The sequence below is a fragment of the Scleropages formosus genome, chromosome 9 (genome assembly GCF_900964775.1).
Source record: "Scleropages formosus chromosome 9, fSclFor1.1, whole genome shotgun sequence".
NCBI lineage: Eukaryota > Metazoa > Chordata > Actinopteri > Osteoglossiformes > Osteoglossidae > Scleropages > Scleropages formosus.
The window spans coordinates 4,278,848-4,304,595 of NC_041814.1; the positions used below are offsets into that span (position 1 = coordinate 4,278,848).

The following is a 25,748-nucleotide window of genomic DNA, read 5'->3' on the forward strand; positions in this document are numbered from 1 at the left end:
CATCCATTTGCTAATGTTAAAATATATATCAAGAGAAGAAACTGTAGACTCACTGAAACACTAACAAATATGTCTCAAGGAGTTCCTGTGGAGAACATCAAGGTACAATTGAACAGCTTAGAGAAAGAGGACAGACTCAATGAAGAGCAAACCATTGGATGCAAGTTTTTCAGAAATCTTGATAAATCTGCAGTTGACAAAGAAGCGACCATGGTATAGTTGTGCAGTTAAGGCTTAAAGGAGAGACTGAACGCTTAATCACTGCAGCATAGAGCCAGGCACTGAACACCAAGTACCACCAGAAAAACATTTTGAAGCACCAAGAGAAGTGGATAGCAAATGCAGAATGTGCAACTGTGAGGAAGAATTCATAAGTCATATAGTTGCAAATTGCTCTCCTCTAGCCTCGTGTAAGTACATCAACAGACACAACAAGGTGTTGAACTATATCCACTGGACAATGTGCAAACACCTGAGGGTCCAACTGACTGATAACCTTTTCAGGTGTATGCCTATGGTACTTATTAGAGGTGTTACCATCACTTAGGGCACCATCTGTGACTACTGGTGAGACCTATCAAGAAACCATCCTGACAGTGCTGCACAGTAAAAAAAAAAAAAAAAAAAAAAAAAAAAAGAACTGCCTATTGACTGACATAAATAAAGCAGGCACTGCAGATAGTGCAAACATTATGCTGCAAGAGCCTGAAAGGCAGCAAATGTATAAGGACCTGAACTCTGAGGTCAATAGCATGTGGAGCATCCAAACCAGGGTGGTATCAGTAATAGTGGGAACATCAGCAATACTCAAGAAGGACTTCCAGAACAACTTGGAAATGCTCTCAGGTTAACCAAAATCATCTCAAGTTCAGAAGATGACACTCATAAGAACCATACACATTGTGCAAAGTGCTTGGATGAATTAATAATAATGATAAGGGATACAATGCAATAGAAAAATTCACTGTCACCAAGAAATTCCAGTGTAGCATTGAGCTCTCTCCACAAAGAGTCGCCTTGGAGAAAAGCATCGCCTAAAATAAATTCAGGCAGTCCCCCAGGTTACAAACGTCCGACTTGCATATAACCCGTAGTTACAAACCACTCCCTTACTGACTGGAAGTTAATTTTTTTGTCACCCGTAAGTAAAAATCAAATGAATACTTCATAACTAAGCCTATTATATTAAAAATTCCAGTTGCTGTGTAGGGGAGCACAGTGACGCAGCAGGCTTGGCCAGGTCCTGCTCTCTGGGGGGTCTGGGGTTCGAGTCCCACTTGAGGTGCCTTGTGACGACCTGGCGTCCTGTCCTGGGTGTATCCCCTCCACCTCTGGCCTTGCACCCTGTGTTGCCAGGTTAGGCTTCGGCTCACTGCGACCCTGCTTGGGACAAGCAGCTTCAGCCAACGTGTGACTTACCGTACTTTGCGACTCACACGAAAAGATTGCGCATCTACAGCGGTTCGTTGGTTTGTGCACAGGGTGGATGACCACATTGCTGTTAACGGTGACTTGTGTGTTACTGTATCTAGTTTTAATTTTTTTTGTTTTTATCCTCCTAATCATGGCACCAAAGCATAAATGTGATGCAAGTGATGGTGATGCATCAAAGAAAAGGGAAACAATCATGGTTGAAACTAAAGTGGAAATAATAAAGCGAAAGGTGAAACGCCAGTGAACACTGGCAAAGCAAACATTAAAGTTGCTTTAATGGTTTGCGCGCACACTCTGTCTCTCTTTCTCAGAAAGCCCTCGGTTATAAAAGACACCTCTCAACCCCTTCCGATTTGCGGAATTTCACTCCTCACTGCATTCTCAAACCTACCTCGCTTTGCTCTTCCAAGTCCTGTCCCTCATTGTTCCCCAGTCCCATTCCACGTATCTTTGGTAACGACCATCTGCCTTGTCCCTCGACCACGATTTCGGATCCTCGCCTCTTTTCAGTTCATCAATCGGCTGACCATTCACCCGTCCCCAACCATAAGAACACATCTAGTCCTTTGATTCTGAATAAATGATCCTCCACTTGGGTCCAGCCTCCTCCGTGTCCTCTGTTCATCATAACAGTAGTAACATTTATTATTATCTCTTTCTATGTCTCGCACTATTATACTGTAATTACATTTATTATTATTGTTATTGTTACATTGATTATTATTACTGTATTGTTATATTAAAGATTTTTTAGTGTATCCAGAAGTATTTCTTTATGTAAAGAAAGGTACACGACCTACTATATACTAAGACAAACATTTGACAAACTGACTTTAGATACCTACCATACCTAACTGTTCCAACTTACGTCAAAATCCGACTTAAAGACAGACTGAGGAGCGGAACTTGTTCGTAATCCAGGGACTGCTTGTAACGAAAACGGAATGGACCAAAACTTACATGAAGACTCTATTCTGCTCAGTATCTTCCCGCTTTTTAAACTGAGGTGGGAGAACAAAACCCAGTATGTGCAATGTTCTGTCATCAGGTGGTCTCACCTTTAGAATGCACCAAATCAACAATTTCACTCTAATCCACATTCTATTTAGTGTTGTATCCCAAATCTCGTCTCCTCCAGATTTGGTGGCTTACCATTTTTACTGTTATGTAACTGTAACTCCTCAAATAGCTTCCAAAGTATTGTAGCGCGCTGTGCTATGGGATTGGATGGGGCGAAGAAAGACGCACAGGCAGCGTTCATGACGAACGTTTATTGCAACACCAGCACATAAGGAAATAATGGTCTCGGACCCCTTTTTCTCAAGGACCTGCCCCTCAAGCCAGACTGCTTGATACCCCTCAGGCTTTCTCTGCCTTCCCACTGGCAAACACTGTCACCCTTATATTTCCTGTAAATCCCCACAACGGTTAAGCACAATTCCATTTTACAGGTGGTCCCCGATTTACCATGGGATTACGTTCCCCAAAACTCATCATGAATCGAAAATATTGTAAGTCGAAAATGCACGTCGTACACCTAATACACACCTCTGCGTGACAAAATGGGAGATACAGATCACTGCTGCTGCCCAACATCGCGAAATTCTTCAAAATTTGAAGTACAGTTTGTACTGAATGTCTATTGCCAGCTCACCATTGTAAAGTTGAAAAAATCGGAAACTGAACCATTGTAAATCGGGGACCACCTGTATTTACAATAAACACATTTTGCTGCCCAAACTCACAGTAACATGGGTCGTTACAGTATCAAATTTTCATAAGTAAATACTTTGAGTGGTCTCTGCTCTTTGAGCACACATTCTGCCGTCATGGAATGTGATCTGTGATATTTTACACAGGAATAAATGTTGACAATTGGTTTAACAGTATTTTGTTAGTTGCACAGCCCTTAAATTCGAAAGTTATTGAGTTTGCCGGTTACTCCTGGAGAATTTGCTGTTGCCATGGGTACCGTTCCTCGGGGAGTTATGCCTTAAAAGTCCATGAAGCTGCCACCCCTTCGAGATTCTTGTCGCAATCCCTTTAAAACTTTCTGAGGGAGGATTTGTTTTTTATTTTGCCCTTCCACTCAAAACAGGAAATTACTGTCACAGTGTCTTATATGATGTGTAACTGGAACCATTTTGTTGAAGAGTTTGGACCATGTATCGTAGAAATAAGTTAACAGATTTTACCCAAACTAAATGTCATCTTAGGAAACTGAAAGAAAATTGAAACAGGCTGCTTTTTTAGGGATAGGTACTTAGAAACTGCTTTGGAACCGTTCATATATCCAGCCATTCTGGAAAGACCTATCTAGATTATTCAAGAATAGTTTTCCTTGAGATTTTTTTTCTTGAGTTAGCTTTTCTTTATTTCTATTTTGTTATGATTTTCTCCTGTACTGCTAATGTAGCCTACTGCTTAGTCCATCCATCCATCCATCCATCTTCCATCCCACTTGTCCTAATAGGGTCGCGGTGGCAGCAGGGGGAGCAGAGAGGCCCAGCCGCCCCTGTCCCCCGTAACTTCCTCCAGCTCAGCCTGGGGGATCCCCAGCCGTTCCCAGGCCAGCTGTGAGATATAATCCCTCCAGTGGGTCCTCGGCCGACCTTGGGGCCTCGTCCTAGTTGACTGTGCCCGGTATATCTCCAAAGGGAGGCGCCCAAGTGGTATCCTTATCAGATGTCTGAACCACCTCAACTGGCTCCTCTCAATGTGTAGAAGTAGCGGCTCTACTCTGAGTTCCTCCCGGATGTCTGAACTCCTCACCCTGTCATGAAGAGTGAGTCCTAACACCTTGCAGAGAAAACTCATTTCGGCCACTTGTATCTGCGATCTTACTCTTTCAGTCATTACTCAAAGTTCATTACCATAGGTGAGGGTAGGGACGTAGCTCAAACAGTAAATGGAGAGCTTCACCTTATGGCTCAGCTCCCGTTTCACCACTACAGTCCGGTACAGCGACCGCATTACTGCTGCTGCTCTCAATCTGCGACTGATCTCACGCTCCCGTCTCCCCTCACTCGTGAACAAGACCCCAAGATACTTGAACTCCTCCACCTGGGGCAAATTGTCTCCCCTTACCTGGAGGGGGCATGCCACCCTTTTCCGTGAGAGAACCATGGACTCAGACTTTGAGGTGTTGATCCTCATCCCAACCACTTCACACTCGGCTGCAATCCGTTCCAGTGCGTGCTTGAGGCAACCATGTGACAGTACCAAAAGGTCAACATCATCTGCAAAAAGCAGAGACGTCACCTTCCGACTCCTACACAGAATGACCTCCTGGCCTCAAGTGCACCTTGATATCCTGTCCATGAAAACCACAAACAGCAGTGGAGAGAAAGCACAACCTTGGCGGAGTCCAACACCCACATCGAACAGGCTTGACTTGATGCCGAGTATGTAGACACATTCTTCTCTTTCTACTATTTGAATAGGGGACAATTTTAGTGTTCCTCCTCCTGCTTCAGCACCCACTTTGGGTTCATGTCCATCTCTATTGCTCAGTCGTTTTTCAAAATTTGTCATTCCGGGATGGTTTGGAGTAGTTCTGACCCATTTGTTTCCCTGGTTTTGGCCGCACAGTCCAAACAACAAACCCACGGGTTTTTACTCTAACAGTAACCTGAGATATTTTGACTGAGGACAATTTAGCGCATACACTTATACTTTACTTGTCAATAATCAACCCTGCTCTCAGGGAGCATTCTTTCCTGCTCACCATTTCTGGTTTACCTAAACACCTTTGCAACATTAGAAAGAGCAAAGCAGTTCTTCGTTGCAATAGTACTTAGTGCAAAGCGTTTTCTTCATTGCAGAGCAGAACAGCCTTCAAACACAAAGCAGGAAAGCCCAAGCACAATAGCATTTGCTGTTTTCATTCACACATTCGGATGAGTGGATCACAGTACCATTTCTCCCAATATCACTTCCAGTACCATGCAATACCTACAATAGTCTTTGTAAGAATATGCATGAAGTGTCAATAAATTTTCAATAGAATAAACGTCCAATTTATTATCACCAAACTTTGTAAACAAGTATTCACCCTAGGTAGGAGACTGAGTTGTTGTGCAACTCAATTACAAGCAATAAAAGAAAATACTAGAACTGTCTTTATACTCAGGGTGATTTGTACACCAAATGATTAAGCTCCTGTTCTTATTCTTATCCCATGGAAGTCCTATAATATGCACATTCCAAATACACAGCATAGTAGCACATTACATGAAACACACGAGACGCACAAAGATGCATAACACAAAGACAAAGACAACATGGCTCCCCTACTCCGGAGTTCTCACTGGTGGACTTGGGCTTGCCCCAGCGGAGCCCCCAGCTAAGGGTGCAACCCGTATTCAAATAGCGGCAGGACCCACCCCCACTTGACCCCCACAGGATTTACAGAAGCGACTCTGCACTCGGAGCCCTCCGCCCCCCAGCGGAGCTAGTACAGGTTTATTGGGAGGGCTTATCGATTACCAGCTTACAATGTGCTCAAGATAATACAATGCACAATCCAGCTAGAGCTTGTCATTTCCTCCCTGCAGGCATGCAACCAAAGTTGCAAGATACAGACCCGTTAACTGTATCCCACTGCAGACCCATTAATTACAGTTTTTTTTTTCTCTGATACAGACCCGTTAACTGTAATCAGCAATTTGGCTTCTTTTACTCTCAAATGCAATTTTACGAAACTACACGGGCGCCAAATTACATTAGATTTATGTATTTAGCAGACGCTTTTCTCCAAAGTGACTTCCAATGAACTCTATGTAGTGCTATCAGCCCACACACCTTATTGCATTCGACACAGCCAACCACCGGATTCTACTCTCCTCCCTTAACCAGCTTGGGATCAAAGGTGCGGCACTAAGATGGTTTGAGTCCTACCTATCTGACAGATCCTATCAAGTGGTCTGGCGGAGCTCTCGTTCTTCTCTTCTGCTTCTCTTAACCGGTGTCCCGCGGGGCTCGGTACTGGGTTCTCTTCTTTTCTCGATCTATACCTCCTCCCTCAGTCCGGTCATAGCCTCCCATGGATTCAAATACCACTGCTATGCTGATGATACCCAGCTCTTCCCCTCCTTTCCACCTGGTGCATCAGACATCACCGCACGCATTGCTGCCTGCCTGTCGGACATCTCTTCATGGATGTCTAATCACCAGTTCCAACTCAACCTCTCCAAAACAGAGATTCTTTATCTCCCAGCTGGCCCGTCCTCCTGTCACGATCTATTGATCAAACTGGAAAACTCACTCATTTCGCCTACCTCCTTGGCTAAGAGTCTGGGAGTAACGATTGACAGGAGTCTGTCTTTCTCTCAGCACATTGAAGCCACAACCCGGTCCTGCAGATACAACCTGCATAATATTCGTAGGATCCGTCCCTACCTCACAACTGACTCTGCCCAGCTACTTGTCTAGGCCATAGTGACTTCCCATCTGGACTACTGCAACTCTCTCCTGTGTGGCCTTCCTGCTACTGCCATCAAACCTCTGTAGCTGTTACAGAATGCTGCTGCAAGAGTTGTGTTTGACTTGCCAAAGCATTCACTGGTCAGTGATTGCTTTGACTTTGTCTCTGAAAAAACAAAGCAAAGTCATCAGCAATGAGAGAAGAGGGAGGAGGAGGTGGCTGGGACACAGAAGGGATGATAAGGTGGCAAAGGGTCTGTGTGGTTTTTTAGATGCAGACTGTATTTTGTTGTGGTAGAAGGAGGTTTTAGCTGAAGAGACAGCGCAATGAAAAGCAGCTAAGAGTGACTGGTAGGCATCCAGGTCCGATGGAGTCTTGGAATTACGCCATCTTCGCTCTGCAGCCTGGAGTTTGGTTCTGTTAGCTCGTAATGTATCAGACAGCCATGGGGTAGCAATGGGGCGTGCTGGTCTAGAAGACAGTGGATAGAGAGAGTCAAGGGAGGAAGATAGGGCAGAGAGGAAAATTTTAGCGGCATCGTCTGTTGACAGATCCAAGAATTGTGCAGCAGAAGGGAGAGCGGACAGTGGAGCAGAGGCAAAGCAGGAAGGTGAGAGAGATTTTAAGTTGCGACGGAAGGTGACAACGGGTGCAGAAAGAGGTGAGGAATTAGTGGTGAGGCAGGATTGAAAAGAAATGAAGTGGTCAGAGACATGTAGCGGAGTGACAGAGAGGACGGGAAAGCCACAGTTGCGGGAAAATACAAGGTCAAGACAATTGCCTGCTTTGTGAATAGCAGGGGATTGGGACAGGGAGAGATCGAAGGACTTTAGGAGCAAAAGAAGGCCATTTGCATGAATGTCGTCGACATGCAGGTTGAAGTCACCCAGGAGAATCAACGGAGCATTGTTCCCAGAGAGAGAGCTCAACAAGATGTCAAGGTCATCCAAGAAGCCGCTGAGAGGGCCAGGAGAGCGATAAAGAGCAACCACAACAATAGTGATTGCGGCAGTGATAGAGACAGCATGACATTCAAAGGAGGACAGATCATGCAGGTGAAGAGGAAAAACAGAGGATTCCCACCAGGGGAGAGATGAGCAGGCCTGTGCCTCCACCTCGGCCAGAGGAACGAGGGGTGTGAGTTGTCTGGGGTGATCCAGGTTTCAGTTAGGGCCAGGAGGTCCAGTGAGAGATGGGAGGCGTAGGCTGGTATGAAGTCAGCCTTTCTCACAGCAGACTGGCAGTTCCAGAGTCCCATGGAGAAATTGAAGCAGGATGGAGGGTTTGACAGGTTAGGATAAACTAGGTTACTGTAGCAGCGAGAGTGCCCAGGTCTCCGGTGGTCGCGAAGTCGCACGGCTCGCTTACAGTAGAAGATTTTGATAGTCAACATTTTGGACACATGGTCCCTTGTAGAACATGGTACCGGTGGCCTTCCTCGGTGGACTCCCACAGGTAGATTTGCTTATCGAGCAAACAGGTCTGTGGATGATGCAGTCAACATGGGACTGCACTACATTCTGCAACATCTGGACAAACCAGGGACTTATGTGAGGATCCTGTTTGTGGACTTCAGCTCGGCCTTCAACACCATCATCCTACACCTCCTTCTATCCAAATTAACCCAACTCTCTGTGCCCACCGCCATCTGTCAGTGGATCACCAACTTCCTGAAGGACAGGCAGCAGCTAGTGAGGCTGGGAAAATTCTCATCCCAGACTCGAACGATCAGTACTGGTGCCCCCCAGGAATGTGTGCTCTCCCCACTGCTCTTCTCCCTGTACACCAACGACTGCACTGCAAAAGACCCCTCTGTTAAGCTCCTGAAGTTCGCAGACAACACCACACTCATCGGCCTCATCCAGGATGGCGATGAGTCTGCTTACAGACAGGAGGTTAAAGAGCTGGCTGTCTGGTGCAGTCATAACAACCTAGAGCTGAACACGCTCAAAACGGTTGAGATGACTGTGGACTTTAGGAGAAACATCTCAGTATTATCCCCACTCACCATCATGAACAGCACTGTGGCAACAGTGGAGTCATTCAGGTTCCTGGGCACCACCATCTCACAGGACCTGAAGTGGGAGCTCCACATAGACTCCATTGTGAAGAAGGCCCAGCAGAGGTTGTACTTCCTTCGCCAGCTGAGGAAGTTCAATCTGCCACAGAGGCTGCTGATGCAATTCTACTCTGCAGTGATCCAGTCTGTCCTCTGCACCTCTATAACTGTCTGGTTCTGCTCAGCTACAAAATCAGACCTCAGAAGATTACAGCGGATAGTCCGGACGGCTGGAGGAATCATCGACACACCCCCCCACTCTCCAAGAATTGTACTCGTCCAGAGTGAGAAAAAGGGCTAGAAAAATCATCCTAGACCCTTCGCACCCAGGCCACTTCCTCTTTGAACTTTTGCCATCTGGCCGGCGCAACAGAGCACTGAGCACCAGGACAGCCAGGCACAGGAAAGTTTCTTTCCTCAGGCCATCTACCTCATGAACAGCTAAATGCCCCCTAGGGAGTAAACTGGTGCAATAAACAACGCTATTTATATTTATTTTTCACATCATATCTCTTATTTACTTCCCCTTGCATTGTATATAACATACATGTACAAACATATAATGCCTAGTGTCTATTTTGTATATTGTGTACTTTATACTCTATATATAACATATATATATATATATATATATATATATATATATATATATATATATATATATATATATATATATTTATCTTTTATTAGCCCACTCTACTTTTATTATCTGTGTCTTGTCACTGTCATTCTGTCTGTGCTGTGGAAGTTCCTGTCACCAAGACGAATTCCTTGTATGTGTAAACATACTTGGCAATAAAGCTCATTCATTCATTCATTCCCTTATCTTTGCACCAAGAGGCTGCTGCTATGACTTGCCAGTCATTACTTAAACCGGGCTAAATGCCTACCAGCTGAGATTCCTATCGATATCGAAACTACACCAACAATGGCGACCAAAACAAACAAGCAAACAGATGCGATTAATCAATCCATGGAGTCACTCCCACTCCACGCGATGGGACACAGAAATGTTCTGGAGAACGTGCGGCTCTAACAAACCGCAAAATACAATTTAACAAACAAATTAATAAAAGCGCCACACACAACTACACAGACACACAACTGATTGTGTCTGATAATCCGCACAGCTACACGACAGGAATGCATGTCGGGGAAAAAGTGGTAGGAATACAACTACACTTACCTGAAACACCAAGAACAGCAGCAACGGTCCTCCAATGCAAAATATAATGCACAATGAATGCACAAAGATATAAAAAAACATGCCTAGCTCACAGGACAAAGAAGACCTCCAACGCTTTCTAGGATTACTCACATACATGGGTTCTTTCATACTAAACTTGAGCCAGAAATCTGCAAGCCTGTGTGAGTTACTGAAAAAGGAAACGCCATACAACTGGTCAGAAGATGAGCAACACGCCTATGATATGCTCAAAGACGTAATATCAGAGCACTCAATAATGGCATATTTTGCTACAAAAAGTCCAGTAACACTCAAAGTTGACGACTCACTGAAAGGACTGGGTGTAGCACTCTTACAAAATGGACACCCAGTGGCATTCGCAACAAAGACTTTAACGCCTACCCAAGCAAATTTTAGCAATATCGAACGTGAAATGTTTGCGCTTGTGCATGGAATAGAGAGGTTCTATACCTACCTCTATGGCTGGCATTTCTACATCAACACAAATCACAAGCCCTTGGAGATAATTTGCAAAAACCCGATAATAACAGCCCCGCCAAGACTGCAGCATATGCTCCTCCGAATCCAAGGCTATGACTTCACTGTCACATAGAACCCAGGACATCAGATGGTCATGACCGACACACTATCGTGACTACCAAACCCAGAGGACAACACCGCTGTGGAGATGGAAATGACCATCCATGCAGTCACCTTTGACCTCATAAATTTCAGCGCTGAAAAACAGAACAAGTTGAAGGTTGAGACTGGATAGTGCCGTCCTCAATGCACTTGCTGAGGTGGTGTACGAGGGATAGCCTGAGAAACTCACAGAGCTACCCAATGATCAAAGAATATTTTGGCCTATTCGAGACACAGCTGGTATTGAGAATGGTGTTCTCTTCAAAAGGAAAGCAAGTTATCATTCCGTAAAAGATGAGGCATGACATCCGTACACTGCTTCACAGGAGCCATCTCAGTATCAGGAAAACAAGACTGCTTGCAAGGGATTCTGCTTACTGGCCAAACATGACCAAGGATATTGAGAGGATTGTAAAGGCATGTCAATTCTGTCAAGAAGACCAAAACCAAAATATTAAAGAGCCAATGACAGAGAACGAGGTGCCCCTGAAGGCATGGCGCATGCTTGGGACAGATTTTTTTGAGATTAAAAGAAGGCAATTGATTATCATTGCATAAAAAGCAAAGAAAACATATCACAGGCTCTTCTCAACATTCGTGCAACTCCAGTTGACAACAAACTCCCATCCCCTGCTGAGATGCTGTTTGGCAGAACTATTGCTACACTTCTGCCATTGTGAAAAGGGGATGCGGATGACAATGTCAAGAACAGAGTCATGGGAAGAAGTGAGATGATGAAACACCAATACAATGCCCATGCCAGTAAAGTTCCACTTCCACCACTGTACCAAGGCCAAGAAGCGAGGGTCCTGGATAATTCAATAAGAACCTGGACCACTGAAAAAGTCATAACCCACTGCCCGGAACCAAGGTCATATGTTGTTGAGACAAGACAGTCAGCGGATCTTCAGTAAGAAACAGGAAACACCTGAGAGAAACATCAACTACTAAATTCAGCCGCATTGGAAAACAACACATACACATACCATGAAAGGATTCACGGTTACAGAAATCGAGGTCGGAAATCACAATGACATTACCGAAACATGAACCAGTAAGATATCAATAAGAGAAAACATCTCAAGATAAGACAGTCCACCCTTAGACAATTCATTGATAATAATTCCTTAGTATATTTCTGTTCCAATGTGAAGAAATTAAAGGGCACGAACGTTTGCTGTCTTATGACGTGTATTAGTTTTAATTTTATGTTTTTCATTTTACAGTGTAACTTGCGGAAGAACAAGTTTATTCATAGTCTTTAGAGGCATCATTATGTTATATGAGAGACACTATTAAAGTACACCGTAGTTGCATAATATTTCAACTGAAAGATCTTTTCAAAGTTTGTATTTAACCTTGTTCAATCAATGTGAGATCCATTTTTATTGTATGAGGGGGATGTGGTGGGAAGTGCTTCTTTTGTTTCGCCTCGTTCTGAGGCAGTGTAAAAAAACTAACATGGCGGCGCCCGCGCAATGTAGCGGTAGTAAAGAAATAACTGTGTCGGAGCTTATATATGAAGGGTCTTGAACATACATAGGTCATCATGAGGCCTGGCTGGACTCTCGGAATTTCCCTTGCGTCTGATGCAAAAGTGATCTACTCAGAACATTTTGTCCTCCTGAAGAAGTGCGTCGGGATGAAGGTCAACAATAAATTTTGTGTTTCATCTCCTCACCAACAACAACATTTTCCCATGGCGTTAAACAGACAACATACATTTTCTGAACGTATTGTAGCGTCTCCCCATGGAGCTATTAGAAACTGGCTCGACAGACGGGGTAAAAGAAACGTGCTCTTTATTGAAAGCATACATATCTCCCACAGCAATCTTAACAAAAACGCTTCAGACAGTACAAGACACAGAACACCTCAGAATCCCCCTGGGTCACTCCCAGCCCCCCTGCTGCACCCTGTGGTTAAGGGGTTCCCCCCGGGACTCCCCAGAATACCACTCTCAAACACTGAACATAAATATGACGACAACCAATCAGAAACCACACACAACTGTGTACACACACACATAAACACTAATGCCAACTATTTACACATTTACTCCCCTCAGCGCTGTTACAGTATTAACTTTTACATCACACTAGAACATATTAATCACTTAAATATTAACTACTTGAACACATTTTCACACCACACTCGTAATCTTAAAGGTTATTGACTAGAAAAATGTGTATTCTGTGTAGAAATGAAAGATTGGCCCTACGACCAACAGGGGGTGCTAGAAGCAGGACAGCTTCGCTACGCACAGCGGAAGGAGGAAGGAAAGAAGGAAAAAGGAATGAGGAAGAAGGAAGAAGGAAGAAAGTGGATGGTGGTGTGTTTCGAGGCTCTTGGAGGAGGGTCTTGAGGCTGGACGCTGTCTTGCTGTTTGTTCTGCGTGCGGTGTGCTCGGTCGGTGCCTGCCAGCTGAGCTCCCAGCGGAACCAGACTCGCGGCGTGGTGCTGCAGACCGCCGTGGCGGCGCGCGGACTGTCAAGTGACTGACTCGGCGGTAGGAGGAGGAAAGACTAAGAGAGCGCGCGAAAGCGAGGCGGCTAACCGCTACCAACCATCGTCTGAGGAAGGAGTCATTTCTAACAGATTAAGACACGGATTAAACTGGTCGGTTAATGATTTAGATCATCTACACTCGGGGACCGGAGGAATCCACCGCTGCAGCACAGAGTAAGTGTCACGTGTGTGACTGTCTGACGTGTTGATCATGACAAAAATTCTCACCCCAAGCGAAGCGCGAGATTATTATTATGATGATCTTGTTTTGTAATGAATGTTAAGGAAGGAAGTCGTCCGCTTTATATCTTAAAGACGTTAAAACCAGTACATGTCAAAGAACATGAGGCAGTATAGTGCACGCGACAGGAAACCTAGGCTAGTGGCTCCTCATTTTCCCGCTGCTCCAAATGTAATTATTGTCATTGCAAAAGACGAAACATAAAATTAAAAGCAGATATAATTAAGTACTTACGAAATAAATGTTTGCTGGCTGATGATTCTTCTGGTCCTGGACACAGAAGTTTGATGTGCATTGTTTAAATGTTTGTAATATTACTACCTAGACTAAGTGTTTTGTGCAGTTTAGATTTTATTCATGCGAATTAACTATAGTTTATAGGAGTGACTTAGACATTTAGTGGTTTATAGTGACTCTTTATTGCAAAAGAAATTCTGGATGATCAGATATTTACATGTAAATGAATCCATTCTTGTGGTTTTTATGTTTTTGTACGTATTTGTTTACAAATTTAAGTTAAACTTAAAAGGCTTTTGAGCAGGGCCTGTGTGTTAATGTTCCAACCAGACCAGTTTTTCACCCATGCTGTGACGTGTCACAGTGTGCAATGTGTTCCTGTACCCCAGAGGGTTAGTGGTGTACAGGTGTCAGCATGACGCGTTGTTCAAACACTTGACAATGGAGGGTGTTGTCCAAGTTTCTGTTTATCCTACCAGAAGAGGCAAAGTTTCAGAAGATCAAGTGAAGGAAAGGAAAATGTCCAACCTGCTAAAGCAAGGCCAGAGACTGGACAAGTGAATTTCTCATCTTGGGTTACAGGAAGTGCACAGTGATGATGACAGTAGTTCTTGGAAAGTAATGAGAATAGTGTTTAAAAATTAGGTTTCCACACTTATCGAAGCATGTCACAGTAAAAAGATAGTGTACAATAATAAAATAACAGCAAATTTTCAGTAAGAATAAAAATTTAAATACAATTAAAATTAGATTAAATTAGATGCGACATAATGTTTATCTTTCTGTGTGCAGCAAGTCTTACAATTACATCATAGCTCCAAAGTTCGTTTGCAAGCAAACATTTTTGGTTTGTTTGGTTTTGCACTCTAAGATATGGAATTGCATTAAAGCTTTTCCCTAGTTCCATTTTACACCCTGAAACCACCCAATTACTTGCAATCAAATTATGTAGCATAGTAGATTAGAGATATTTTACCTGCAGATAATATAATATAATAATTATGTCTCACTATTGTGTGCTGACTTGCTGCTCCTGATTTTAATAAGAGTGTTCAGTTTGGCTAATAACTTAAGGTCAGCTGAATTAATGCAGATTTTCCAATCGAGCTGTGATAGTGGTAACTGAAGGACAGCCAGCTCTCCTACTTCATTTATTACTTTGTTTTAAATTGCTGTACACTTTAATCTTTCAGGGTTTTACGTTATTGTGGACACCAAAATTTTTCTTCTGCGTCGTTTTGAAATATTCAGTTAGATTTGTTTGCTTAATTTGACCTGCTCTGTTCTGCAAAATTTTGAAATCGCTGCCAGTTAAGTCTCACTTTTCTGATCCAAATTCTTTTATTCATAGCATCAAATCTGCTTTATGTCCTTCTACCTTCAGTCTATTCATTCATCAACTCTCTTCGTGCAGGCTTACCTGGAGCTACCTCTGCTTCGATACCCTCAACCTGTGCATCACCATGTCTTCCACCAGATTGAAGTATGTGTCACTGGGCGTGCTAGTCTTCCAGACAACCTCACTGGTGCTGACCATGCGCTACTCACGCACCCTGCAGGGGGAGGGACCTCGCTACCTGGCCTCCTCTGCTGTTGTGTCTGCTGAGCTCCTCAAGATCCTCACCTGTGTGCTGCTTGTGTACAAAGACCACAGTGAGTCTCTCTCTTCCTCATATTTTTTGAGTGGCCAGTTGTGTGATTGTACTATTGAGGACAAGTGCACAATAAAACACATTTTAAAATTTGAATTTATGCCTTAAAAGCTGTTGTACAACATTTGTAAAATTGCTCTTTCCTCCACAAAATCTGCTTACATTGATGAAGGGCAGTGCTCAGGATAAGCCTTTGTACAGTTGTTACTCATTGACAGTACACTAGGGTTGGAATTAATCTTGATGAAGTGTAAATCAAGTCAAGTGGCTTTATTGTGATTTCAACCATGTACAGCTGGTACAGCATACAGTGAAACGAAACAACGTTCCTCCACGACCATGGTGCTACATAAAACACAAAGCTACCTATACAGGACTTCATAAAGTGCACGTGTGCACGACGTGTGAGCAGCACAAGACAGTACAGTAATTAGCAAAACAGTAAAAAAACACAAGCTATTACAATATAATAATAAATACTATAGATGCTAATATATTAATTAGCAGCAAAAAATACAGTTTGTCAGTTCAAATAAAAGGTTTTAAAAAGAAAAGCTTGTGGAAAAAATTGTGCACTTTCACGCACTCTAGCAGATACTCGTGTTTTATTGATGGATTGTGATTCTTCAGTTAAAGTTATTGTAATCTGAAATGACTGTCATTCTGAAAATATAAAAATGACTCTTAATAGTGCCATCTTCTTTTACAAAAATACTAAAATGCGTTTGTTTCCTTTTGTATTCGTTAATATGCAGACCCAGAAAAGTAGGACAGGATACTCAACATATGCTAATAGTGACACTGTAAAAAGCCAAAAATCACTATTCACTAATGTTCAATTTGTGTCACTGAATTGTCTAAGGGGTATCTGGGAGTTTCATGCATCACCAGCAAGATTAACTGAAACATTATTACTCCATGTTCTGATATCCATTTTAGTGAAGCTTTGGTTATAGGTTTGACTTGGTCAACTTTAACATCTGTTCAGTGGCTGTGGTCTTTTCTGCAGGTTTTAGCATCCGAGCCCTCAACAATGTGCTAACGCAGGAGATCATTAATAAGCCTATGGACACCCTCAAGCTGGCCATCCCATCTGGCATCTACACCTTGCAGAATAACCTGCTCTATGTTGCGCTGTCCAACCTTGATGCCGCCACCTACCAGGTGTAGTGGGGAACTTCTTTACCGGGAACCAATAGTTCAGTAGTTCTCTGAACTGCATCCAAGGCTACTTGTGCTGTACTTTGTTTGTGTTCTGTTCTACTGCTGTTTAATATACAATGTGTTTTTCTTTTTTTTTTTCCCTGTACTGGATCCCTGTTGTCTCCTAGGTGACATACCAGCTGAAGATCCTGACCACAGCTCTTTTCTCAGTGTCCATGCTGGGTCGGAGACTCGGTGTGTATCAGTGGCTCTCCCTCCTCATCCTCATGGCTGGGGTGGCACTAGTACAGGTACACCTCTTCTGTCATTCGGGGTCTCGGAATCCATCCATGGAGGGATGTATGCCTTTTGGTATCCATTCCACCTTTTAGTGATCAGTCTTGCTGTTTACTTCTCTGTCCTCCAGAATGCTGTAAAGTCAGATGTTGTCATGTTTTCAGCACAAACAACTGTAATTGTGAAATGTAATTTGCCATATGAAATACATTTCTAAGTTACTAAAGCTTACTCTCTAAATAAGTAATTAAGTGTCTAAAGTTGAAACCACCTGTAAACTTGGCCTAAGACCCTTGTAGTGCACGAATCCATTCTTGCTTTCTGATCCTCTGTGTGTCACTGTTTCTGTGCATCTGTAGTATGTAAGATTCTACGTATGAATCGGTGCACTTATGCCTAGCATCTATTCCACAGTGGCCATCCGATTCCTCGCAAGCCCATGAGCAGCTGACGACAGGCTCCCAGTTTGTGGGCTTGATGGCTGTACTGGTAGCCTGTTGTTCCAGTGGGTTTGCTGGTGTCTACTTTGAGAAGATCCTCAAAGAGACCAAGCAAAGTGTCTGGGTCCGCAACATCCAGCTAGGTGTGTCACACAGCTGTCACGTGTCCTTGGCATTTTAGAGTTCTTTTGTAAACGTGTAAAGTGTGTTGCTGCTCGCTGTGGTTCACCATAGATAGGACGGGCTCAAATCATGTATGCTGTATGAGTATCTGTGTATCTGTTTATGTACTCTTGTACCCTCTTTCTATCACAGGGGTTTTTGGGCTGGTGTTCGGCCTGATGGGTGTCTTTGTGTATGATGGGAACAGGGTGAGGGAGTACGGCATGTTCCAAGGCTACAACCATCTAACTTGGACAGTGGTTGCACTGCAGGTAATTTGTACTGTCATTTAGTTGGTATTATTGATAGTGCGCCTATGACTTAATTTGGGTTTGATGAGTATTATCATTCGCAAATAAGAACAGCTTCATTTAGTCCACTGTAAAACCGTTATTCTGTAGAGACTGTGAAGCTGATCATCATTATTATTTGACTTCACTGACCTCCATGGAAACCAAGAACATAGAAGGCTAAAGTATTCACATTTAATGGCTTCACTGGTTTTGATTGCCATGTTGGAATCATACATTCTAGCTTCATAGAATAGTTTCAAGTAGGTCTGAGCTCTTTTTTTTTTATTTTTTCAAGTTGTTTCATTCTCTGTTACCTGTTCCCTCCTCTGTCTACAGGCTCTTGGAGGACTTGTCATTGCTGCAGTCATAAAATATGCAGACAACATCCTAAAGGGCTTTGCCACATCGCTCTCCATCATCCTGTCTACACTCATCTCCTACTTCTGGCTGCAGGACTTTGAGCCTACCAGGTAGAACCCAAGTCCAGGCCATACACATTTGCACAGACACACATGAATATATTTATACCCTAACCTCGCAAGCACGTTTTCACTTTTTAGTAATGTTTCCTTTTTGGCCACATCTCACTGTCGACTACAGTGTCTTAACTGCAATGTAGGTCCAAAATTATTATTATCAACTTGGCAGGAACTCTCATCAACAGGAAGTTACAATCACTAAAACAGCATACGGTAACTGCATTCTGAGATGCATGGTGGTATAAGACCATTTCCTGTCTCCTCCCTCATTTTACTTAGTGTCTTCTTCCTGGGAGCCGTCCTGGTTATTGCAGCCACATTTCTCTACGGCTATGAAGGCAAGCCATCTGTCAACCTCAGCCGGGCGTAGAGGAGGGCCAAGGAAGAGAATGGGATGGACATGAGTCCCAGCAAAAGCAGATGGTGGGCTGCAATAACGTACAGCCAAATGAGAGAGTGGAGGTCGAGAGAAGTGTTGCAGCAGTGCTGGACTTGTCAGCTCTCCATAACTTTGAAAAAAGAGAGCCTTCATGACGTAATGAGTGCTGCACAGTGATGGCCAGATAGCTGTCAACAGCTTAAGGTCACTGTACTCATATCGTGCTCTTTGAGTCTAGACCTGGAAACTCTGTTCTGCTGTTTTTTTTTTTTTTTTTTTTTTTTTTGGCTTCTGGTCCCCTTGCCATCACTTCAAAGACTCACTCTTACATGGTTTCTGTCAGGTTGACACCTGCTGAAAGTTTAGAAAATGAGAAGGAACCGTGAGTCAATATTGGATGAAAATATTGTCTCAGTGAGTTTGAGAGTGCCTATTAAAAAGTGTCATTTCACACAAATCATGCTCATTAACCTGATAGTTATGTTGTAAGTTAACACTGTGACATATAGATATTTGAACATGTGCATAGAACTGTTGTATTCTTGATGAAGGGAAGGTTTCTTGTCTTTGGAATGGACAAGTTTCAAATGGTCATATTTTGTGTTACCTAGGACTTTTAACAGATATCCCATATATTGCTGTTTGTTATGGGTGTGACAGCGCCCTCTGTTGGGGTAGTGGAATGTTTGTCAAAATAGCTACTGAGTGGGAGATGGTTGTCTTTTTATTTATGGTTGGTTGACTATTTATGGTTGTTGTCTTTTTCCTGGTTTTATGCTGTTCACCTCATTTCAGCATCAATATTACCCTACTCCTAAAAATATGCTGTTGATGATCTGAAGATCAAAGCACAAAGTTAATTCCTCTTTCTGGGCCCTTTCCTAAGAATCTGTTAGCCTTTTAGTATGTTTCTGAAGGGAAATCTCTGGTGACTTGTTGGTTTTGCCTTGTTAACTTCTGAAGTAGTTAAGAGGTCAGGGTGGAACTCTTATGAGCGAAGACATAATGCAAGATGTCATATCACCAAGTCACACGGTTCTACTGACTGTCAGCCCTATTAGTACTGACTGTGACCATCAAATGGTGTGAAGTTACAGAGCAGTGATCAGCAAACACCACAAATGGGCTTATTACTAATTTTCACTCCTTTATTATTTTTAGAAACACTGCTTGCATGCAAAAAAAACAATAAAAGACCAAAGGTTCCTTTTCATTTACCCACATATCTTCCCTCCTCACGCTGCGCACAATGTACGGTCTCGTTGCGATCCTGCCCTTGGCCACATGGTCGGGCTTGGCATTTTAACAAAACAGCTGGCAATGTGACTCAGTGGAAATGGGTGATGCTTGGCAATGCAGATGGCCTGGGTGGCTGGAGCAGTCTGAGGTTTCTGGGTGCACATCATTGTGCAGTATGTGTGTGTGCGGAGTTTCCTTGTCTCCGCATAGTCTGTTGTCACTGTGCTTATCTGTATACAGATCTTTAAGACAAGGGTTTTGGCTTGACTCTGCTGTGCTGTATGTCCTCAGACTTAGAAGGCCTGTATGGTTTGTACCTCGGTAACAGACAGTGTAGGGAGTTTACATCTTTGCATACCCCCAAGTCCCTCTTTCCACCCACTTATGCCCCAAAGTCCCAAGGTGAGAGACAGCAGCTTGCTGTCCTCTGCCCATTTGAGGGGTGAGACCATCTCTGATCATAACTTTGAATGAACTTTAAGGCAGGGTCTTAAACTGCTGTACTGGTATTCCTTTTCCCAGTAATGATGAGCACACTGGGCTCTGGCATTGGTTCCTCAGTGCCAGGGTGTCTGCATGCTCTACCACCTGACATGACTGCATTACTGGTCTCACGTGGGTCTGTGTAAGTGGGTGTGAGGTTTCCATGTTCCCTGTGTTCAGGTGGTCCCCTCTTACAGAGGGCTGTCAGCCATGTTGTGTGGTGCTGTGTCTGGTTTAGGTCAATCAATGGCACACTGATGGGGCACTGTTCAAACACAGTCCTACTTTTTGTCTCCAATATGCTGGAGATTTAAGGCAGATTCAGTCTTTTTCATGGTGCTCATCCTTTTCCAGCTCCATTGCTCCTGTTCTCCAGTTTAAAGGCAATGGTTGGGATTTAAGGCAGCCCCCTTCCCCATAATCAAGTCTTTTCCTTCATCTGCTGTCCATGGCCTGGACTGCCCACACATCCCCTGTGCTACTTAGATGGGATCACCACCAGAGGAGTGCCCCGCTTAGGTCTCCACATAAGCACCTGGGCATCGTTGGCATTGGGACGGCCCAGGGCATTGGGCGGGATGGGCTCCATGCGGGTAAGAACGCGTGGCTGATCCTGCTGTGGCCGGCCTGTTAGCGTGGCCCTAGATCCCAGGGGCTTGGTGGGGTCCACTGCAATGTCCACCCGCATGCGCCACTTGATAGTCTGTAGCAGAATCTTTTCCTTTGTACTAGTGTTCAGGGCCACCAGCCATGTAGTAAAGCTCTGGTCCCTCTTGATGCGAGTCAACAGAGGTACATTGCTGTCGCTCACTGGCACGGCCCATGTCACGCTGGGGTAGAAGTTGTCATTCATGCTGACTGTGAAGCGGGAGGGTTTGGAGGTGGGCCCTGTCAAGGTCACAGTCTCTGTGGTGTTGCCATACCAGGGGTAACTCACGCCATCTGAATCACTGATGGCCTTCACCTGGCCTTCTCGCAGCTCTGGCAGCTCCCAGCTTGACCTGAAGGGCCAAAAGAGTACAAACGTGAGCTTTTCATAGAGAATGGCCACACAGCCGTAAACGGACCAGAGAGGTGATGAAAGGCTAGACACATTGGACAGGAAAGTTGAACAGAGAAGAGCATCAATGTGAATTTGTCTGTTTGACACTTGATCATTCAAAATGTGTGTGGCAACAGATTAGTGTGCCAGCAAGTCAGTGTGTCAGCTGCTGTGAATTGGTGCTACTGTCTCAGAAGTTCGAACCCAGACATGCCCCCCCAACCTGAGATGGGACAAGCACCCTAACCTGTATCTACATCTCCCCTGCAACAAGTTACCTCTTCCTTCACTAAAGGATTATTCAGCCACATGTGTGGGTGTGTGCCTCCCTCCCCCAGTGTGTATTCAGATTTATGTAGGTGTGTGCCAGCATCTTCCTCTGTTTCTCTTTCCCTCTCCCCATTCCCAAGAAAGGGTATAGAAACAGCTGGCATTCACCTATTAGCTTTTCTATTTTTATCTCCTGAGCCAAGGAAGCAAAATCAGTTGCAGACATGCGTCGCTTAACGACAGGGAAACGTTCTGAGAAATGCGTTGTTAGGCGATTCTGTCGACGTTGTGCGAACAGTGTACTTATACACACCTAGATGGTATAGCCTCGAGCCAGGCAAGAGACGCGTTAAACACGAGATTTATGACGCTGCTGCCGGCGTAACACAGCATACTGTTTACAGGAAACTTTTAATAAGTAGAAAGAGTACACTGTAATAAGGATAAAAAGTACAGTAAATACATAAACCATGTACTGTACATATGTGCTATAGGACTGGCAGCGCAATAGGGTCGTTTACAGCAGCACCACCGCGGACACGTGAGTAACACGTTGTGCTACGACGTCGTCGCTACTCTTAATTTTTCAACTTCATTCCTATGGGACCACCATCGTAGATGCGGTCAACTGTTGAGGTGGAACGTCGTTAAGCGGCGCATGACTAATTAGTGTCTGCGAGGAACAAGAGCAGATCATGGCACCTGTACCTTCTTGAAGAGACTTTGAATGTTGATCGCACTAACCTACAACGCATTCAATTTTGTTGTTTATTAAATGCTAAATAAAGCAGAGCCCCAGACAACCCTCTTCCAGACCACATATGATATGTTCAAACTTGTTCACACGGGCACATGTGACTTTAACCTGTCTAACATTCACGGTGAGGGAAGGGTCAAGATTTCAACTTTTTGCCCCAATACAGCACCTAAGCGGACAAGTGTGGTGGAAACGGGGGCAGGAGGATGTTTCATTGAAGACTTATGGTGGTGACGGTAGTAGTGAGAGAAATGCTAATAGTGGCACAACTCACATGCCAATGTCGCTGTACGTGTTGTAAAACTCCATTTGCGTGCACGCCTGTATCCAGCCCACTACCCACGTCTCGTTGCGCGGAATAGGGGGCATCACCACGCGGGCCGACGCTTTAAAATACGGCGTCTTGTAGCGCAGCACAATGGGGGAGTTCTCCTCGATGAAGGTGGGACACTGGTCGATGGTGGCTGACACGTCGTACACCACGATGTTCTCGCGTTTGATACGGGACTTGCAGGCGATACTCTGGATGCAGCCCATGGCGCTGATTAAGAGTCACAATGAGGGTAACCAGCCGAGGGAGGGCACCTGGTGATCAGCCCACTGGCGCATCAGTCTCATCTCGTTAATTCCAATCAGTTCGTCAATAACCAGTATTCCATAACATGACTATTTTAAGCAGCATGATGAATAGTAATAAACAGAAGATGGTCATAGGAGTAAACAGGTAAGTCAAGTGCACGGGTTCTGTTAAAGACCAGCGGCAGGAGACATGTATGAGGATGTGGGGGCAGCTGAAGGCACGCGGACCTGTGCAATCGGGTTTCCCAACATGTGTCCGCGCCCCGCTCTGCCTCGCGTGCCGATCTCCAGCAGCCGCAACGGGGGCTTCCCCACACCCGGTTCCCAGCTCGTGCCCAACACCCTTCCCCCAGCAATCCACGCGTACGCCTGCAGCTCTGTGGCCCTCGATGCGGGTGCTCATGTCACTCGCGGCACAGGCGAGGCGGAGGCGTCACGGGCCGCGCGCTGCTCTCAGGGCCGGGGTGCCGCTCCATCGGGGGGGGCTTCGCTTGCTCGGAGCACTGAACGGTCGCACGGTGCTTCATACCTGACGCCTCAGCAGCCCTGCTGGCTTCTCCCGGTGAGCTTAGAGACACTGTGATGTCGGGGCTGCGGCCAAGAGCAGGTACATCGCGGTCCAGCTGAGCTCCTGCTGCTCCGCCATCGCATCTCCACGACGTGATATCGGCTTTTTGGTCATTAAAGCAGAACTGGAGAAATAATGCACTCCCCGAAGGCAGGGCTGACAGAATAACCAATAACCAAAATCAAACCCATTCTTCTTTCATCCGCTGTAAATGATTTTAAATATACGTTTGTATATATCCATTCGTTCTTCAAGGTAGATGCGGTAGCGCGAACGACAGGATGTCAGTCCCGAAGAAACACATTCGGTCGCTCATTGCTCCTCTCCTGCTTCATAAGGACCCTCCCGTGTCGCTGTTCGGTCCACACCAGTGCTGATGATGCTCTACGGAAACGCGCACATTGGGAACGTACCGGGTGTGCATATGTCCCCATCCACGACCCGTACATCTTTTATAATTCACCAAGAAGTAAGGCTCTTATTCCTTTACACACGATTTTCTTTTGATATAATTTCATCACTTTGTATTAATTTTGTTTCTGTGTGATACGCGAAAGAGATTAAGTGCTGATGATGAGGCGAATTCCATCCTACCCAGATGCTGATTTCACTCACTGGTCTTAGATAGGCGCACGTACGTAGAATACTGATGAATTACTGACGAAACACTGTTGAAATGTTTGTCAGTGTTAATATGTTGCTTTGAAACCGCACCCTTTAAAATCCACCCAATTTGGGCTCATAATCTGAAAATAATGGGAAGTGTTTTATCAACTAGTTACTTTCTACATTGAAATGATAAAAAAAAAATGTAATTTTGCAGTACTGTACTCCCACTATATTGTTTGGCAATGTGCAGTAGGCACACACTGGTATCTTAACAACGCTCTACAAGGTGCAGAGCATCTGTTTCCCAAGTCCAAGGTGCACAGCTCCAAGTAAGGTTTGTGTAAGCAAGCCTGTATCATCGGAGTTAGAACATTCTTCTCCATCAAGAAAGAATAACGATTACCTTCTGCACTAAACATTCTTTAGAGGGTTTTTTTTTCTGATACACCTTTAACCACAGATGGAACGAGAGGCTGCCTACCAAGTAATCAAGTAACTGTGTGCATAACTTTGTTGAGTATTATTACTAACATCCCCCCTCCACAATATCTCATAAATTGCTATGGCACTACTACTAACTCAAAACAAAAAAAATGCATGAGGGACTCATAAATGACCCACCAGTGAGTCCTCATGCTTCTTTCATACAGCAGAACATAACTGATTCATTCTGTTGGAGTAAAGTCAGCTCCATGTTCTCATATATCAGTCTGGATAGAAGTAAACTAGAAATGAGAAAAATCAATACACACATGGTAATTAAGTATGTAAGAAAGTATTAGTACAGTATCTCCTTCCTTTTTGTGTGCTATGTGCTGGTCACAAACAACAGTTACTGTATTCAAAGTCACACATTATCACAGAATCACCTATATCATGCTATAGGTTTCAAAACTCATTAAATGTTATAATTAGGCACAGTCAGTGTATTGGTTGGTAGCTATAATGGTGTAAGGCCCTGGCCTACAGTGATGCTCAGATTTCTTCTTAAAATACTGCAATGCCCTTGTATGTCAGATATTGAACTTAGTGAAAAGCATTTCAAGCATAATGTATTTAGGCCTGCTAGTTACGTACACTAATTAAATAGCTATGGCACAGTGTTTTATTCATGGAAGTACTAGGTTATAGAAGCATTTGTTTTCTGCCATTAAAACATAGAACAAAAATGATCAATCAGTATGATTAGCATGATCTCACCTTCCAAAGCATGTGAGGTGCATTTTTGTCCACCAGCAGTACACACCACTGAGTTTGAAGGAAGTAATTTCAGGAAAAAAACCGATGCTCTGCATTTTACAGTTTATAAATGCTCCTCGTACATGCAAATAATAGTATCTGAAAGGTATAACCAATTGAATTGCTGAAGAAACTGTACTGTATTTTATTCTTATCTGTAATCAAAAGACTGTTTAACTGTGGTCAGTTGTGGACTTAACAGACCGACTGGTGACATTTTTATCGCAAAAATTCAAGTTTGCCTCTTGCTTAGTCCGTGAGATTTGACAGTTCCCGAAAAGTGGAAACGAGGACCGTTCACGCAACTCTATTAGCGATCACTTTACACCCCGCCTTCGACTGCCGGCCATACGAACGATCTGTGGCCACGCCTCCCTATCTTTTC

The 25,748-nt window shown here is 44.1% G+C and overlaps 2 protein-coding genes across 4 annotated transcripts; one reads left to right on the forward strand and one right to left on the reverse strand.

The window, feature by feature from the left end:
* The first annotated feature begins 12,999 nt into the window (after nucleotides 1-12,999).
* Nucleotides 13,000-19,034, forward strand: LOC108919857 (UDP-N-acetylglucosamine transporter-like). 3 transcript variants are annotated; one of them, XM_018728151.2, is made up of 8 exons: nucleotides 13,000-13,428; nucleotides 15,147-15,385; nucleotides 16,373-16,548; nucleotides 16,716-16,838; nucleotides 17,239-17,407; nucleotides 17,580-17,698; nucleotides 18,056-18,189; nucleotides 18,478-19,034. In XM_018728151.2, exons 2-8 carry the CDS (start codon nucleotides 15,196-15,198, stop codon nucleotides 18,566-18,568), a joined length of 1,002 nt encoding a protein of 333 aa, XP_018583667.1. In that variant the 5' UTR covers nucleotides 13,000-13,428; nucleotides 15,147-15,195; the 3' UTR covers nucleotides 18,569-19,034. The 3 variants fall into 3 exon arrangements, with proteins under 3 accessions (XP_018583667.1, XP_018583669.1, XP_018583668.1); XM_018728153.2 differs by having other exon boundaries at nucleotides 15,210-15,385; XM_018728152.2 differs by having other exon boundaries at nucleotides 13,003-13,428; nucleotides 16,394-16,548.
* Nucleotides 19,035-19,095: 61 nt separating this feature from the next.
* fam78bb (family with sequence similarity 78 member Bb) lies at nucleotides 19,096-24,225 on the reverse strand. The gene is made up of 2 exons (XM_018728154.2): nucleotides 22,643-24,225; nucleotides 19,096-21,300 (listed from the first exon to the last, which is right to left on the reverse strand). Exons 1-2 carry the CDS (start codon nucleotides 22,903-22,905, stop codon nucleotides 20,778-20,780), a joined length of 786 nt encoding a protein of 261 aa, XP_018583670.1. The 5' UTR covers nucleotides 22,906-24,225; the 3' UTR covers nucleotides 19,096-20,777.
* Between the last annotated feature and the right edge of the window lie 1,523 nt (nucleotides 24,226-25,748).